General features: G+C 42.1%; 2 protein-coding genes across 4 annotated transcripts in view; one reads left to right on the top strand and one right to left on the bottom strand.

The window, feature by feature from the left end:
- The window catches only part of EIF2AK2 (eukaryotic translation initiation factor 2 alpha kinase 2), a 29,207-nt gene extending 21,889 nt beyond the window's left edge, over nucleotides 1–7,318 (top strand). For both annotated transcript variants that reach the window (XM_053382801.1, XM_053382800.1), the window contains 5 exons: nucleotides 456–636; nucleotides 1,255–1,389; nucleotides 2,154–2,252; nucleotides 4,615–4,677; nucleotides 4,766–7,318. In XM_053382801.1, coding sequence (XP_053238776.1) covers nucleotides 456–636; nucleotides 1,255–1,389; nucleotides 2,154–2,252; nucleotides 4,615–4,677; nucleotides 4,766–4,873 — 586 coding nt within the window. In that variant the 3' untranslated portion in view covers nucleotides 4,874–7,318. The remainder of the gene's footprint in view (nucleotides 1–455; nucleotides 637–1,254; nucleotides 1,390–2,153; nucleotides 2,253–4,614; nucleotides 4,678–4,765) is intronic.
- A 1,683-nt stretch (nucleotides 7,319–9,001) lies between these two features.
- Nucleotides 9,002–18,370, bottom strand: GPATCH11 (G-patch domain containing 11). 2 transcript variants are annotated; one of them, XM_053382802.1, is made up of 9 exons: nucleotides 18,268–18,370; nucleotides 16,119–16,203; nucleotides 13,743–13,969; nucleotides 12,693–12,734; nucleotides 12,484–12,604; nucleotides 11,458–11,548; nucleotides 10,825–10,932; nucleotides 10,056–10,137; nucleotides 9,002–9,597 (listed from the first exon to the last, which is right to left on the bottom strand). In XM_053382802.1, the coding sequence occupies exons 2-9, from the start codon at nucleotides 16,166–16,168 to the stop codon at nucleotides 9,542–9,544; spliced, it is 777 nt and encodes a 258-aa protein (XP_053238777.1). In that variant the 5' UTR covers nucleotides 16,169–16,203; nucleotides 18,268–18,370; the 3' UTR covers nucleotides 9,002–9,541. The 2 variants fall into 2 exon arrangements, with proteins under 2 accessions (XP_053238777.1, XP_053238778.1); XM_053382803.1 differs by lacking the exon at nucleotides 18,268–18,370 and having other exon boundaries at nucleotides 13,743–13,991.
- Nucleotides 18,371–18,381: the final 11 nt, after the last annotated feature.

Below are 18,381 nucleotides of genomic sequence, written 5' to 3'. Positions count from 1 at the left end.
AATAGTCTTTAGAGACTATAATGTAACTTAAATAGAAAACTATTTTTAGAAATATTTTTCCTCCAAAAGCATTTTATTTTAAAAATCCGATTTATTTATTTTTAAAAATCCAATTTATTTTTTTTAAAAAAATTGATTTTTAGCCTCCCTGCTTTGCTGCCTCCATTGCATCATCATTGTGCCATCCAGCATAGATTTTCCAGGTAGTGCAGGGCCTCTTATAGTCTGGCCCAAAGGAGGTGGCAAAACTGATGGTAGCTGTCTTTGACTTTGCAAAGTGTTTTGAGGATAAAATCGCTTGCGCGCGCGCACACCCCAGGATCATGACTGCTGTTAAAGCAGATGAATCTAAAGGGTTACAGAGCACTATTTAGTCTTGTTGTGTTGGATGAGTTAGTAAAGCTTGAGGATGTGAACAAGGTGCTTGGATCAGTCATCTGTTTTATTTTTTGCAGGGTGGAAGCTGACTGCCTTTTCATAGTGATGGAATATTGTGAAAAGGGGACACTTAAAGATTGGATTAGTAAGGAATGTGCAAAGGAAAGCTATCATGAAGATGCCAAAATTAAATTCCAGCAAATAGTGGAAGGGGTCGCATATATTCATTCTCAAAACTTAATTCATCGAGATCTTAAGGTATGCAGATGAGACGATTACAATATCAGGTGTGAATGATAAAAAGTAAAATATGAACTATTTCATTCCTTTATTTCTCATAAATGGCAAATGGTAAGAAAAACCTCGGGAGAAATTTTTGGCATAGCATCAGTTTTTGGTTCTCTTTTTCAATTGTCATCCAGTATTGTTAGGTTGGGTCTATGTAGGCTTCTCAGTATTGCAAGTGGCATGAATTCCACATGGAGGTAATTTCAGACCAACACTTCTTCATAACATCATTACTTTTAGATCAATACTACCTCATCTCTTTCTGTGGCAAGGTATTTTAAAGCTGACCCACTTGTTTTATTTGCTCTCCTGCTAATAATTCAATTGATGTATTTATTTTATTTTATTATTTCAGTTGTATTGGGGGTGGGCTTAATCTGGAATATACTTCGAGTACAAGGTAGACGTTTTCATTTGGAGGGGAACTTGAAAGGCACAGCAGATTCTTTAAAAAAGCAAATAAGAAGCTGAGGTGGTTCAGACACTGCAGGATAACTGTTGAGTAGACCATGATGACTCACCCAGAGTTTAATGACTTTTACATCTGAATATTTTGTTTTTTTGTTTCTCTCTCCCCCCCCCACCCAGCCAATAAATATATTAATGTCTAGAGACAATAAAATAAAAATTGGTGATTTTGGGCTGGTAACCACAGGTGTAGATGACCATTCAGTACAGCGAACAGAAAAGAGGGGAACAGTACTATACATGGCTCCTGAACAGGTAATACTTTTAATATTGGATCCATGCATTTGCAATGGCACTTTTCTCCAAGGGCAGTTGTAAATTTGTTCTGCGTACACAAGTGCACACTCATAGTGACCATCATCATCATCACCCCCACGAAAAATGCTTATGCCCCTGTGGAGATGGCAGTACCGAATCGGTGGTGCATGCCCTTCTGGCTTACCCTCTTTATAAAGACATGAGGAATGAGATTATCACCCCTCTTTTATTGTCTATTCCGGGGTGCCCAACCACTGCCACAGTGTCCTTTCTCTTGGCAGATCAAGATGAGCAGGTGACAGCAAAGGTTGCAAGGTTTTTAGCTGGGGCAATCAGAATAAGATCCACTATTTGACTACTGATTCAAAACCCTAAAATGTATTTTATATAATTGATTTTTTATTTCTATTCTTTTTATATCGTATTTATATCGTATTGTTTTATTGCTATGGCCGATAGCTGACAGAAATAAAGATTCATTCATTCATCACCACCATCACCACCCCATTATTACAACAACAACTCCTCTAAGTTAGGTTAGACTGAGAGGGAATAGCCGTCTCCAAGTCATTCTGCTAGCTTAATGACTGAGTGGAGAATTGGGAAAGAACCAACTGCCTTGATCCTGTAGTTAGTTTTCAGGAAAAAAATGTCAAAATGTGCTTTGAAGTGCATAAGGCCTATATGCTTAAGCTCTATGAAAAGTTCCTGTTAGAGCATGTTCTTATGACCTAATGTGTTCATGTTTGCATTGTTCACAGGTGGGGAACAAATACGGAAAGGAAGTGGATATCTTTCCGTTAGGATTAATTTTATTCGAAATGCTTTACACATTCCAAACTTATCATGAGAAACATGAGGTAAATCTGAAAAGTTTTGTTAACAGCACATATTTTTTCTCAGAAATGTATAGAAAATATGTATGCACAACCAGGGCTCCAAACAGTTGAGTGGGTGAAAGGGGCAGGACAGAAGGATGAAGGGGCATGTTCATGTGTCTGTGCATTCTTGCTAATGGACGGTGGTCTAGAAAAGCTGACCTCTTGGCACTCCTTCCTTCATAGTCTGGGGAATAGCAGCAGAGTTGTTAGGGGGACAGGGGATGTTTTGCTGGGGAGACCAACCAACTGGCTGCCGCCTCCTCCATCCACTTACCACAGAGCACACAGGATGCAGGTTTGTTGCCTTAGATGCTGGCAGTTGTTTTGCGTGATACAAATGCAGCTTGTATAAATGGTACATCTCCATTCTAGGTCGCCAGAAAGTTGCTTTGCTCTTGTCTTTCTTGCTCCTGCTCTGTCACTCCCCTCTCGCAGATACACACCATGAGAGAGCAGGCCAGATAGAGCTTGTTGTGCAGGGGGGATGAAAGGCAGTGGGTTACAGACGCATTGCCTCCCCCTTCCCAATTTGAGACCAAGAATCTCCACTACACCCCAGCCCATAAAGCATCACGGTTTTTAGCAAGCAAATTATATTTTTAAAAACCTGTATCTGAAAAGTATTATGTTTAAGGTTACTGCTTTCTAAAGAAACCCAAAACTTTTCAGGAATTGCCACCAACTGGCCTGCTCAAGGAAAGGTTTGCTTCTATAAATTCAAGAGGCTGCTTCTGAGGCGTGTGCCTTTTTGCAAAAGGAACCTCAATCCAAATTTATTACCAGCCTTTCCTCCTGTTGAGGAATGGGAAATGCAAACCAGCCATTCACCCCTTCCTTCAAACAGTTCCTTAAGCAATGTTGTTTTACTAAATTGGAAAATGGAATTGAGACATAGAACATTGAGAGTCTGCAAGTGCTCCAGCTGTTATGGAGTGCTACTAATGTTTCTCATTCTGCTCCCAAATGTTTTTTTGAAAATGAAAAACATCCCATTTGCAGACTTTGTTGTAATCATTAACTCTCCCTTCAGGCATTTTTCTCACTTGATTTATGAATGTGATGAAGGGGCAATGGCAGGCTCTGCCCCTCCCTTTTCATGTGTCCTTTGAATGCCTGAATGAAGCCCCTATGAGCACACATGAGGGCCCTTCAATAAATGTGTGGCATGAAGGAGTTCTTCATGTTTGTTTGTTTATTGAAGACAGGCTCCCTCAAACTCGACCCTCCAGATGTTTTGAGACTATGATTCCCATCATCCCAGACCACTGGTCCTGCTAGCTAGGGATCATGCGAGTTGTAGGCCAAAAACATCTGGAGGGCCGAGTTTGAGGAAGCCAAATTTAAGACCTTTATATACTGCTTTTAATTTATAAATTCACACATCTCAAAGTAATTTGCTATATATATATATATATATATATATATATATATATACACACACACACACACACACACACATATATATATATATATATATATATATATATATATATATATATATACACTAAGTTAAGTAACAGTGAAACAGCAATAGTTTTCAACACAAGTGGAACAAGAATGTTTATGTCTTCGGACACCAAACATTAGGGGTTTCCCCCCCAGGGCTCTTAACTCATTAGGAAGTTCCTTAACTGTTTCAGTATTCCAGATGTCTTGAACCCCAACTGAATCATGAGTTGCTTCCTTCATGTATCACTGCTACAAAGTTTTATCAAACTGCCTTGAAACTTGGGGCATTGTGTGTTTGTAGGGAGAACAGGGTAATGAAATGCAGAACCTTCAGATACAGTGGTACCTCGGGTTAAGAACTTAATTCGTCTGGAGGTCCGTTCTTAACCTGAAACGGTTCTTAACCTGAAGTACCACTTTAGCTAATGGGGCCTCCTGCTGCCGCCGCGCTGCCGGAGCACGATTTCTGTTCTCATCCTGAAGCAAAGTTCTTAACCCGAGGTACTATTTCTGGGTTAGTGGAGTCTGTAACCTGAGGCGTATGTAACCTGAGGTACCACTGTACTTTGCAGTAAGTGCTGTGAGTCCCTGTTGCTGAAAGAACCCAGGCTTCATTTTGAAGAGAGTCTTTTATCCTTTTGGCATATCCCAAACGGGTATCAGTGATATTACTACACAATATTGGATGTTCCATTCCATGCAAGAAGAATGAAGTGTGTATGCACACTCAACTCCTGTTCCTTTATCCCATGTACAAATGTGGAAGGAATTCAGTTTTCCATGTTTGGGAACTTGGGCAGCTGTTTGTGTCAAAATGGCAGCTTTTGAACTTGGCCAGTGAAAATTGCATCACACGAGGTATTCTTAAGTGACACTGTGTATTATTTTTCAGAGATTCGAGAACATAAAGAAAGGCGAATTTCCAGAACCGTTTACAAAGGAGTTTCCAGAAGAGGTATACTGTGGCAAAGCATTTTTTATAGGTTGTCTTTTCCATGCTTGTTGTAATTTAAAATAAAAAACAATCTCTCCTTTGTTTGCAGGTATCTCTAATTAAGAAACTGCTTTCAAAAGTGCCATCTGACAGACCATCGGCACCTGCCATTTTGCATATTTTAAAGAAAAGGCAGTATAGCCCACACACTTGTTAACTAATACCTGTCCAAACACAACTGCAGAATTTTGGTCTAAAGGTAGTGGTTCCTTTTGCTGTTGCTAATATTGAAAATCTCGTCTGAATCAAAACTGGCACCTGGAAATTTAACTCTGGATTGCCTCTTGCTATATGTTCTGCTGTGGCCTTTGAGGGGAGCTGCAGGGTGCTCTTGTGGAGGCAAAATTTCTCTGAAGCCAGAACTAGATACCTGTGCCTTGTATGTGTGGCTGTCTTTAAAAACTGTCCTGCTTTCTCATGGGAGGCTCAGCCTTAGTGGCTGGAAGCCCATTTTACAAGCTGTGACAGATATGGTCATTCCTGGACTGAGAGAACTTGACCACAGTGGTTCAGGCATTGGTGACTTCAAGGTTAGATTACTGCAAGGTTAGATTACTGCAGTGCACTCCTTGAACTTGATTTGCAATATGCTGTTAGTGCACAATGCCATTGCATGATTGCTAGCAGGAAGAGATTCTCTGCATAGAACAGCTTTGCTCAAAGAACTGCACTGGCTGTCCATTTACTACCAGGCCAGGTTCAAGGTGTTACTATTAGGGGCAGAATCACCTTTCAAGAAGCTTCAATCTACATTAACCCGCACTGTTACAGGTGCCACATAATACTTATAAGACATCAATCTTTACTGCAGCAGCACCTTCACTTTGAAACTCGCAGCCTGTTGACATCAGGCAGGTGCCTTCATCACATTCTTTTTGGCATCTGCGTAAAACACATTTGTTTACGCAAGCATGTCCAGATACGTAGAAGCCACATGTGCTTTCTCTCTTTTTAGGTATGGGTTCTTTTAAGCAACTTTTCAATGTTTTTAAATACCTGTGCTTTTTATTGAGATTTTTAAAGTGTTTTATTTCATTTTTTTTGTAAACTGCTTAGAGGTTTTCTTACAATCAAGTGGTATATAAATTTTGTGGGGTTTTTGTTTTTTTCTATTTGGTTTCTGCCAGGAGAGTTCTTTTACTTTTTATCTGCAAGATTAAGTGTGTGTTTCCAAAATTCCACCTATTTTATTGATGGGTCATCATATGCATTTAATAATTACTAGTAATAAATAATAAAGGAAAATAGTATGAGTGACATAATATGAGGCTTTTGAAGTAATCGAGGTTTTGGAGCTCTCTCTGCTTGGAAGCCTGTGTTAAAAACCTAGCTGTGGTTTGGTAAGACATAGGAAGCTGCCTTATACTCAGCTGACCCCATTGGTTCATCAATATTGTCTACTTTGATGAGCAGCAAGTCTTGAGGATTTCAGATGATGTTTTCCCAGCCCTGCTGGGAATTGAACTTGGGACATTTTTTGCATGCAGAGCATATGCTCTGCCCCTGAGCCCTTTTTGTCTGGACACTTTGCTTTTAAGCATAAGGATGATAAAGGGAAACCTGTTTTTCTGTCAGACTTAATTCCTTTCCTGCAATACAACCTAGAAAAAAAATGGAAGGTATCCAAATCAGAACTGTTTTTTTAAAAAAATGATTCATGATAGATTGTATTCATAAAAAATATTTGTATATCACTGCATCATTTTTTACACACACACACACACACACACACACACACTGGTACCTTGGTTTACGAACTTAATCCATTCCAGAAGTCCGTTCTTAAACCAAGGCGCACTTTCCCTAATGAGGCCTCCCACCGCCGGTGCCCTTCTACCATTCAGATTCCGTTCTTAGACCAAGGTAAAGTTCTCAAACCAAGACACTATTTCCGGTTTTGTGGAGTTTGTAAAGCAAATCATTCTTAAACCAGACTGTTCTTAAACCAAGGCACCACTGTATAGCAAAGTGGTTTACAGCAAAAGATAATAATACAATAGAAACTTAAACAGACATCAACTAACCATTGTGGATGGATGTCTTGTTAAATGCCTTCATAGGCTGAGAGGAACAGAAACATTTTCAGCAGGCGTTTAAAAGTTGGGTTGATGGCTCTTAAGGGGTTTCTTGTCAAATGAGCCTCACCAGCTTGGGGAACAACCAAAGATGCTCCTGCAGGTGATCTCAAGTGATTGAGCTGGGATAAAAGAGTTCCAGGCAATCCCTGAGGTACCCTGGACCAAAGTTGTTCAGGATTTTATAAACACGCAAGAATCCTGAGCAGTAATGGGAAGCCAGTACAGTTGTTTAACAATGCTGTGTTGTGTGCTCTCAAGCAGAGCCCCAGCTGGAGCTTCTCAACCAAACCTAAGGGCAGCCCCACAAAGAGCAACATTACAGTAATCCAGCCTTGAGGTTACCAACACATGGGCTACAGTAGTCAGGCTATCCCTGTACATGAATAGCCATAGTTTGTGAACCACATGAAGCTGGTAAAAGGCACTCATAGCCACAAAGGATGCTTGAATCTCTGGTGACAAAGATGTGTCCAGGAGTATCCCCAAGCTACATGCAACCCCATCCAGAACTAGTGACTTCCCAAACAAAGAGCCCCTGTCTTGCCAGGGTTCATATACACTTTATTGACCTCATCCAGTCCACCAGTGCATCCAGACAACAGTCCAAAGCTTTCAAAGCCTCTCTTGATTTGGATTTTACAAGCCATGTGAAAATAACTTTGTGAAATCTACGGAGTTTGTGCTGTGAATAATTCATTGCAAAGGGATGTTTTTAACAGCTAGGATTTGATGAGTTTTTTATACCATAAAGCTGCAGCTGTGTCAACTTACTCCTGCGTAATTCCATTGCACCTAGTTCACAGGGAACAGCTTTTCAGTGCCATCATCCAACACTAGAGGAGAATATTCACACTGGATTCCGGATGCAACCGACTCTATTGTAAATCTTTAACTTGAATTCTTTCATGGAACTTTGTAGTGAATATTAAATTTGTTTTTAAATCACTGGTACAGTGTTAAGAAGCACATTTTACAATATAATTTTTCAACCGAAGCATGTATTTCTCACATCTTGGGAAATTGTAATGTTTTTATTGTGTATGCATGGCTTATGCTACTGTTCAATAGCTGCTTTCTCTTTCCTAATAAATGGCGTGCATTAAAAAGTCCCCACATTGTTCATTTCTTTTAGAAGCTACATGGCATACAAAGGGAGAGGCATGTCTGTATGCAGGAAATAGCTTGCCAGCAATCCTTCCCCTAGAACTAGCCTACATGGAGTTCAATTACCTTCAAGCGCCTCTTGGCCATGCACTTGAACAGAGGCACGTCTTGAGTGAAAATCTTGGTAAAAATCTACCCCTGTGCGCAATTAGTAATGAAGATACCAAATGCAGCCAGTAATAGGTGCTACACTATGACTGCTTAATGCAGAAAAATTGTGTTCTATATAGAGTCTGGCAGGTGGTTTACTTTTAGACTATCGAGAAAGGTACAGTGCATCACACTATATAACAGAAAGGAATCAAACTGCAAGGAGACGTGTTATTTCCTTTTTAATGCACACTAGAACTACGTGCCACCCTTCTGCTTACATTATTACTGTCACCAAGTTCTTTCTCCTGATAACTTGAGGCACAATCTAGCCAAACCTGAACACTTTGGCAAGCCATTGAGCGTTTCATCTACTTGAAACTTCCCCACTGAAAAATACAACACTTCTACTCAGGTGTAAGGGCTACTGAGTCCATTAGAGGTTACTTCCATGTAAAGCTAGCGGTCTGGTTCACACTTTACCTTAATGTTGGCTTGATCATGCCATTTTCCATGGGCAGTAAAGTGGATTAACCTTAAATAGAAGCCCATCAACTAATTTAGCCTGAAAGGCATTTTTAAAAACCTTTTAACCAAAGAACCAACTCAGAAGAGAACGGGAGGATGGCAGAGTCAACATCAGATGGACTAACTTGTAACTGCCCCCGGAAAATATCATTAGTTGCCACCTCCTGTTTCAGTACAGCTAGTTATTTTTGTTTTCAGTACTGTATGGGGTTCTCAGTGTGCCTAGTATAGTATTTATACATTTGAGCCAATTTGCAGGTTAGTAAAAAACCCCAGATGTAAATCTGTTTAGACATATACATACACAACAAATGCATTCAGCTGTAAATAGTGATAACAAACACCCATAGCTACTGAACAGTTCAACATTAACTGTTTTAAGCCTTCACTGACATTAGGAAAATGGATTGAAAGACCTTTGAAAATTACAAAACTGAGCAGTTTGGTCAACAGTAAAAGGCATATTTAGAATATTTACACTCAAGGTCAACAGGACTTACTCCTAAGTTAGTACATGAAGGATTTTAACCTAAGTGTCTTGATCTTATTTCTGGCCTCTATATACACATTTTGGATCTTTTCAGCCCTCCTGTTCTCTTTTCTGCACTAGATCAGTATTCCACTTCTTCTATAATTGATTGGGGTGTAAAGGAGGATTGACCCAATCCTGTTTGCTGTGTTTTTCACAAAAATAACAAATAAGCTTTTTTTGTTTTTAAGTACCTAGAGTTCACAGCTGACAGTCAACTGATTATGCAGCTCCTATAAGATCTTCTTGGTGTGTAGCTCCTTTCTATCCATATTTCCAAGTGAACAGGACTTCGGCACAGTTCCAGTGTTACAATATATACATAAATACATTTCAAAAACCTTTTCCCTACAAAAATATATGCAGTCTTCTGAACTGTTCGATATCTTTATGCTGGAGCGATCTTGCAGCATTTACTATTCTTGCTTTAGGAAAGTTATTCATGGTCTGCAAAAGTGTCTCCAGGACAGTTTGAGGATAAATCTTCTTTATCTGGAAGATTTTTTAAAAGAGCATTATACAGTTGTCACAAGAAAAACACACTGGACTGAGATACTAAGCCTTTTGGGGAGAGAGAGCTGTAAATTAGAAAAGCTCAAACAAGCCATACACAGTGATACTAAACAGGTTGTTGAAATTAATTGCAGATATGGCCTGCAGTTATCAAGAGCAGGGGGGTTTCCATTTATGGTGAGCATCCTCAAACACAAGTACATTAAGAGCATCATTTCTTTTCCTCTTGCAAACAACTCCAAAGAAAAAAATTGGGAATACAATAAGCTTTAAGGTTCCCAAAGAAACAAATTTAGGTTTATATTACATGGAGGCTTTCGTTGTGCAAAGGTGACTCATGCATCTTTTGGCCAAGGCATTAGATACTGTTAGTTTACATTAACAGACCAACTAAAGAAGAGGGCTCAGCTATTATTAATACCTGGTATTTTTCTTACCATCATAAGTTGTTCCACACCAAATGCAGTAGAGGTGTTCTTCCCTTAGATACGCTGTCAACATGATTAACTTTTCTGATTCCTGTGTTTGACAAATGAAATACACCTTTAAGCATAAATGGATTATGCATTAATTTTAAAATTATTTTAGCTTATTAATTTAGATCAGGGGTCAGCAAACAAAGGCCTGCGGGCCAGATCAGGCCCAATTGCCTTCAGGATTTGACCTACGGACTGTCTGAATCGGCGTGGGGATTCTGCTCATTTGGGCTGTGCCATTTCCCCCCCTGCGCCATTCCGTTCCCCCCCTCTCCCTCACACACATCGTGGTGGTGCCTCCTCCCTCCCTCCTCGTGGCTTCTCCCCTCCCTGCCTAGAGGAGGAAGGGGGCGGGGGGGGGCTGAGCTGGCCCCTCTCTGGAGTCAGCCCTTTCGCACTGCTCATCTTCCCCCCGCCACTGCCCTGGTGCGCCTGTGGGCAAGAGAGCAGAGCGGACGAAATCGCTTTGCCTACCCACGAGAAGCAGTGGCAGCGGTGGCGATAGCCCCTGGGAAGTTAAGTTCAGCAGCTGGGGCTGGGGGGTGGGGAGGAGGACTACTTGCCCCCCTTGCCGCTTCTTCCAGCTCCCCCGCCCCCATGCCGCTTCTCCGGCCCACCACAAGGTCTGAGGCACAGTGGACCGGCCTGCGGCTAAAAAATTTTGCCGACCCCCAATTTAGATTATTGAAGTGCAATGCAGCTTCCAATGGTATCTAAACCCTACACTTACGTCGAACTCATCTTCCTCTTTTTCTTCCTCCTCCTCTCCATCCACGTCATCTTCCTTTTCCTCCTCTGGCTGTAACCAGAACCACATCTCTTTGGGGGATTCAAGGCCCTTTAAAGCAAAAGTTTGGCAGTAACAACCAACATACCCCACCCCATCAATTTCTTGGCAATTTGGAAAGAGAAAAAGGGGCAACTTTGCACACCTGGAAAAGCAAAATGCTCAAAAAATAACAATAGAAGCAGTCTCAGAACTTGTTGCATACTCAAACCTGAAAAAATGAAAATGCAGCACAAGGCATTATAGCAAAGATTATATTAGCATTTTCAATTCACTGAAGCAGTAAAACATTTTCTGGAAAAGATGGGGACCATGTCTATGTTGTATGTAGTTCTTAGACAATACAAACAGGAAGCCAGGGAGGGAAGTAAACCAGAAGAGAGTTGGTTCTTTTTTGCTTTCAGCCTGTCAATGCACCACACTTGACTTACGATGACGTGGGTGGGTGGACAAGCTCGTAAAAAAGTTGGTCTGGTAGGTTATGCATACTTACTTTCAGTAAATGATACCCAACCAAAGTCTTTGAGTCACAAATGCACAAAAACATTTGAAAGAAATGTTTTTATTTAAACTTACTTTCTGCATATCTAGTTGTTGACAGGCTTTCTGACTTTTCACAAGGTCTCGTTTTACTTGAAGTTGCTCCTGTTTGGTCTTCAATCTCAATCTTAAAAATAAAATGAAACATGACTACCAATAAACATAACTTGGACTGGTTGAGATATTACACTGACAGAAGAGAAGAAGAAGAGTTTGGATTTGATATCCCGCCTTTCACTCCCTTTAAGAAGTCTCAAAGCGGCTAACATTCTCCTTTCCCTTCCTCCCCCACAACAAACACTCTGTGAGGTGAGTGGGGCTGAGAGACTTCAAAGAAGTGTGACTGGCCCAAGGTCACCCAGCAGCTGTATGTGGAGGAGCGGAAACGCGAACCCGGTTCCCCAGATTACGAGACTACCGCTCTTAACCACTACACCACACTGGTGTATATGTATCTATCAATTTGTTTTGTTCACCATCGTGGGAGTTGTACGATGGGCAGTTTAGAAGTGCTACAAACCCAAATACTATATTACACACACCTTTTGGGACCCAGATCACTGTGAGCAGCTCCCATCATCCCTGATCTTTGACCATGCTGGCTGGGGCTTGTGGGAGTTGGAGTCCAATAACATGTGGAGGACACTATGCTAACTACCCCTGGTGTAGTTCATACTGGCAATACCTGATGGTGATATTTGATGGAGTAGCAGCCTAATTTGGTATGAGGCAGTTTCGTATGCATTGTGGGAAGGATAACCCCACACAGCACTGTTCCTCAACCTAGTGCTCTCCAGATGATGTGGACTCCCAACTCCAATCAGCCCCAGTCAGCATGGCCAATGGTTCTAGAAACCACTATGCTGGCTGTTGCTGGCCTCAGTTGACTGGAAGAAATTTTCAGAGTTTCAGACAAGAGTCTTGTCTGGCCGTATCTGCAGAGGTCATGGATTCAACAGGGGACCTTCTGCATGCAAGCATGTGTTCCACCACGAAGCCACAATCCTTCCCACAATTCTTATTTGCAAAGAGAAGACGAGGAATGAAGCCCTTGAACATTACTTGAAGAGGTCAGCCGTCTGCTCCTCCGCTTGTTTCCTCATATGCATTTTTCTCCTGTAGTTTTCCAAGTTTTCTTCAGCTTTCCGTTTCTTCACTTCTTCATGGCCAAGCCCACTTCTGCCTGTTCCAAGTTCAAAGCGCTAGTTAACACATCAAGAGGCACCGTGTTTGAACTTTAAAACATTAAAAAGGAGAGAATGGACACAAACCTGTGGTAATGTTCAGAGGAATAGGCTCGACAATCCCCTTTCCTGCAGAAAACAAGAGCAGTCACGGTTGATAAAAGCACACATGATCATCACTATTAGACACATTTGTATTCCTTTCATCACAGGATATTTTAATGCTTGTGTGATTGGTTTTTATACTTCTAAACCACTTCGAAGCCTATTTTGGCATTAAAAGGTTTATAAATTAATAATAAAACAACAACCATAATAATACCATGTGTCAGAGGCTCAGGAGCAGAAGCACAGGGGAGAGAGCAAATAGAGAGCGGAGAAGAGGAATCCGAGGGGAGCGTAGGGGAATATGACAGTGACCCGAGAGATTCCATGAGCTTCTCCAGCGAATCAGAAGATTCCCAGAAGGGGGCGCCTATGGTAAGGGCAAGGAGGGTTCCAGGGGGGACGCTCCAGAAACAAGGGGCCAGCGGGGACTCCCAAGGGAGCAGCGGAGGATCTGGACCAGCCTCTCCTCCAGCGGGGAGAGAAGATGAGTCAGGGATAACCACGCCCCCATCGGAAGGTGGGGAAACGAAGGGAAGGCCAGGTCCAGCTAGCCTCCCCGAGAGAGGGAGCAGTGACACAAGTGTAACGGTCAGAAGGAAAGTGGGAGGCTGCGCGCGCCAAGTTCAAATGTGCAGGAGCGCGGGGCAGCAGAAGACCCGGATTGGGAGCCAGGTCCAAAAGCCCGAAGGAGGGAGGGGGAAGAGTCAGGGGACTCAGCGTCAGAGGAGTCTAGGAAGGCTGAGACTCCGACTAGCAGGCGGACCCAGAGAAGGAAGGAACAGAGGAAGAGGTGGAGTAAGGCTAGAATCTTAAACTGGTGTCAGGGGGGAGGAGATTCAGATGGAGCTTCGGCGGTCTAAGGTACAGACGTAGCGTTGCGCGCTGCGCGTGTGGAAGTGAAACTGAACTTCAATAAAGACTTTTATACTAGAGAAAGAAGCAGCGTTGGTCTTGTGTGAGCTGGGACCTTGGGCAGCGCTGACACCATGATACAGTCTTATTCAGAAAAAGGGAAGCTGAGAAACTCACCACTTTTGCCAAGAGGTTGACCACTTTTATAACCCATCTTCTGAAGCATAGCAAAACCTTTATTCTCGTTTCCCAAAGCAATGTTTAAAACAGTATCACGTTGTTCTTTCTCCTGCTCTTTTATACTCTTTTGCCGACTTCTCTCGTTAGCTTCCTTTTGTTTTTCTTCTTTCTTAAACACTTCCTTTGTACGCCTCAGCATTGGCATGCCTGGTCTGATGTCCTGGCTGAACGAGTCCAAATATCAAACTATTATATAGCAATTACAGAAATAAATAAATAAAGTTTTAAGAGCATTTTCAGTGAACCACATGTAATGCTTAACAGTACATCCCTCAATGTTTTATGGGGCTCACTTCCAGGTAAGTGTACATAGATTGCAAGGTTAATACAGTTTCCAAACAGAATACCACCAATCTATTGTAATTATCATTCTTGCAAGAAGAATATGTTTCTCTTTTCTTCTGCTGAAATGGAACAAGGATAGATTAAATGGTACGATAAAAGCCCCACACAGTGGTATTTCTGTTGCTGTAATATGCTCACAGAACACACTGGTATATGAAAGGCATGGCAAGGAAATTGAAGGGAAAACCTAGATTGAATCAGTAGGGAGTTGTAATCCACAGTAATATATTCTGGAATATGTGTGGGAAGCTTTTGGCCCTCCAGATGTTGCTAAACTACAACTCCCATCAGACCCAGCAAGCATGCCCAATGGTCAGAGATGATGGGAGTTGTAGTTCAGCTACATCTAGAGGGTCAAATGTTCCCCATACCTGTTCTAGAGGCTGCTACTTCTGTGCTAGATCTTACTGAAGGAGAATATAGAAGGGGAATATATTAGAGGCTTACCAGTTCATTGTCCACAAGAAAGGGCCGTGGGAAAAGCAGTGTTGAGAAAGAGTATAGTCAAAGAGTTAGTCTATGCAGGGATGGGCTTAAAATGGCTTAGGTGGCAGTCTGAATCTATTCCGCCCTCCAGTTCAAGTTCATTTTCCTGGATTTAGGAATAAGCAATTCCTATGCCAGTTTCATGGGCCACTTAAACATACTCCTCAACCACTTAAAGCCATGTAGCTGGGCTAGAATCATTGAGTTCAGTCACTGTGGCACAGAGGCAGGTATCCTACATTATATGAGGGTGCCAAACTGGAGCTGTAACCCAGGAACTGGATAGCTCTGAAATGGCAAGAGGAAGGGTGCACAGTTCAGCTTTCAGTCCCAAATGTCACTGGTCATGTTTGATCAATCATCCAAGGCTTCACAAACCATGGTTTATGAAGCTGTAGACAAGCATCATGGCCATGCATCATTCCCTTGCTCCACCTGATTATCCTTCCTCTAGCTGTGCCCCAGCTTGAGCACAAAGAGCCTGGGTTGCAGTAAGCCAGAGTTCCTGATACACCAGAACTAGGAAGCTCTGGCTTAAAGCAAGCCAGGATCTTTACACCTCAGCCAGTAAGCAGCCAGAGAGTGCAAAGCGATGGCACTTGGTTTATTCTTTATAAGGTTTTGGATGATCACACATATGCAGCCATTGTACCTCTTGGAAAGACCTTTTCTCTGGTTTCCCAAAAAAATGATACACCCAGTTCAGAGACGGATAAGTGAAATCTAAACTACTTCTGTGCTAGGTGTTCTTGGAGCAGAAAAGGGGACTATACAAGAGATTAACACTCTTCTTGTCCCAAAGAAAGGACTGGTGGAAAAGTTGTTGGTGCAGAAAAAGAGTGGAGCAGTCAGTACAGTTAGTCCATGCAAGACAGAGCTGTTCCACCTAGCCTTCGGTCCGGGCCCAATTTGACCCCCCTCTATGGGACTCTGTAAATTACCTCTTTGGCCCATTTATCGGGTCATGTGGGACCAACATGGATAGCTGGCCCTGATGAATACTTGAGGTTCCTGACCCCTATGGTTGTAATTCATGGGCAGTCATTTAATTTTATCCTGATTCTAATTTTTAAGCTGTATTTTAATCAGTTGTTTGATTGTGTTTTCATGTATTTGATGTTAGCCACGCTGAGCCCGGTCTTGGCCGCGGAGGGATGGGTATAAATAAAAATTTACTTACTTACTTACTTACTTACAATGGTGTGCTAAAGGAACTGACAGAAGTCAGAACAACGTTTGCATGTGGTTTGAGACTGCAAGACCTGGGTCCCCAGATGGCCAGCTCTAGTCCAACAACAAAAGGGGACTCAAGGATGAAGAACCCTCTTCTAGGTGATATCAACTTGAAGCATTTTAGCCAGACCTCTTACTCAAAAAATAATTGAAAAGTTCTGTATCTGAAACACCACAAATAGCTTCAATTATTAGTGCATGTGTTAGGCACTGACAAGTTTGATAAGTTTAGAAAAATATTGCACTTACTTAACATTAATAAAGGAATCAGACATGTAGTCATCTTCTTCATCACCCATGATTGGTATTAATACTCCACTTGCAGACCTCTTGCCTATAAACAATATTTTTCTAGCTTTTAGAATGCATTGACAATAGCTAAAGTTTTCACTGATTTTTTTGGGGGGAAATTATTATTATTTCATGTAGAGTACCGTATTTTTTGCTCTATAAGACTCACTTTTTCCCTCCTAAAAAGTATGGGGAAACGTGTGTGCGTCTTATGGAGCGAATGCAGGCTGCACAGCTATCCCAGAAGCCAGAACAGTGAGAGGAATTCCTCTTGCTGTTCTGGCTTCTGAGATTCAGAATATTTTTTTTCTTGTTTTCCTCCTCCAAAAACTAGGTGCGTCTTGTGGTCTGGTGCGTCTTATAGAGCGAAAAATATGGTATTTATATCCCAACTTTCTTCCAGCTTGGAAGACTTACAACAATTAAAAACATTATTATAAACTACAAATTAACAAAAACAAACTGTGACTTTGTTACAGCTAATAGTTGCCACAATTTTCAGAGTGCTCTGGTGGGAGGAACAGTAAGCTGTAAGCTGCCCAGAATGGCTGGGGGAACCCAGCCAGATGGGCATGGTATAAATAATAATAATAATACTAATAATACTAATAATACTAATAATACTAATAATAATAATAATAATTTCATTTAGTGTTCCTAGAAAGAGAGCAAACTTTAGGGGCACTGAACCTTTAGATTAATGTGGTGGCTCAGTTAGATGAAATCCCACCTAGAAACAACTGAAAAGCAAAAGCAACAAATAGCCTTGTGGCACCATAAATACTAGAAAAATTATTATGACTGATGCCCAACATCATCATGCCAGTCAGGCTGCTCACCCCAAAAGCCTTATACCTCAAGTGGGATTGTAGCCTGACACATACAGCACAATTCTGTGTTTATCTAGCAAGTGAACAAGTCCCCACTGGATTCAAGAGGACTCGCTCCCTGTTAAGAATGCACATTAGCAAAGAAAAGGTATCATACACAGCCCCTCATGATTACCCCAGTCTCCCCATATTAACTGAATGTAATAAGAGTCCTATCGAATCAGATGAAAGGTCTATATTCTAGCCTAACATCCTGCTGTGCATAGTAAAATAACAGAACAAGCTTGCTTAAGGACTAATGCATTATTATCATTATTATTAATTCTTAAATTTCTATACTGCCCTTCATCCAGAGATCTCAGGGTGGCTTACAACATACTGTATTTTTCGCTCTATAAGACACACTTTTTCCCTCCTAAAAAGTAAGGGGAAATGTGTGTGCGTCTTATGCAGCGAATGCAGGTGGGAGGCTCTGTCAGCACTCCCTTTAAAGAGCTGCGTAGAGTGTGTGTGGGAAAAGCCCCCAAGAGCCGCACACACACTCCGCACACTCTTTAAAGGGAGCGCGGCTCTTGGGGGAGCCTTAGCCGTGCACAGCCTCTCCTGGACAGGGGATGAAGGCTCCCTTTGCCTGGGAGAGGCTGTGCGCGGTTAAAGAAGAAGCCAGAACAGCGAGTGGGATCCCGCTGGATGTTCTAGCTTCTGGCTTAGCCATGGGATGAAGGCTCCGCAGGGGAGCAGGGAGCCTCTCCTAAAAACTAGGTGCGTCCAATCGTCCGGTGAGTCTAATAGAGCGAAAAATATGGTACAAAACACACACACACAAAAAAACAAGAATACATACTACAATAACAAACAAATGCAATTACACCCCCTGCACCTATACAGGTGTTATTATTAACAGCATCAGCTTTCGTGAACTACAGTCCACTTCATCCGATACATGAAGTCGTATCCTCTGTGCTGCAAGTACGCACACACACACACATATATATAGTGGTGTGGAGAACAGCCCTCTCTCCTTGCCGTCCCCCCAGCAACTAGTGTTCAGAAACACGCTGCATTTGATCGTGGAAGTTGTATACAGCCATCCTAGCAGCACAGAATTGCAAGGGAGCCTTAGGGTCATCTAGTCTAAACCGCACCCCCCCACACACACACACAATGCAGGAACCCCACGGCTAGCAGCTGCCCATAGCCTCATCTAAGAAGCTGCCCAACATTCGCCAGCAACATTCAAATCGGTACAGCTCCAGCTCTTTATCATTATTCCCTACCAGCCTCCGCGCGCCTCTCCCACCCAGTGAAGCCTAGCCCTCTTGCGTTCCAGTCTCTCGGCAACTGCGCAGGTGCGCATGCGTGCCTTCTACCGACCAGCTTCCGGGTATGGG

The sequence above is a fragment of the Podarcis raffonei genome, chromosome 3, assembly GCF_027172205.1.
Source record: "Podarcis raffonei isolate rPodRaf1 chromosome 3, rPodRaf1.pri, whole genome shotgun sequence".
Lineage (NCBI taxonomy): Eukaryota > Metazoa > Chordata > Lepidosauria > Squamata > Lacertidae > Podarcis > Podarcis raffonei.
This window is presented reverse-complemented; position numbering and strand designations above follow the sequence as displayed.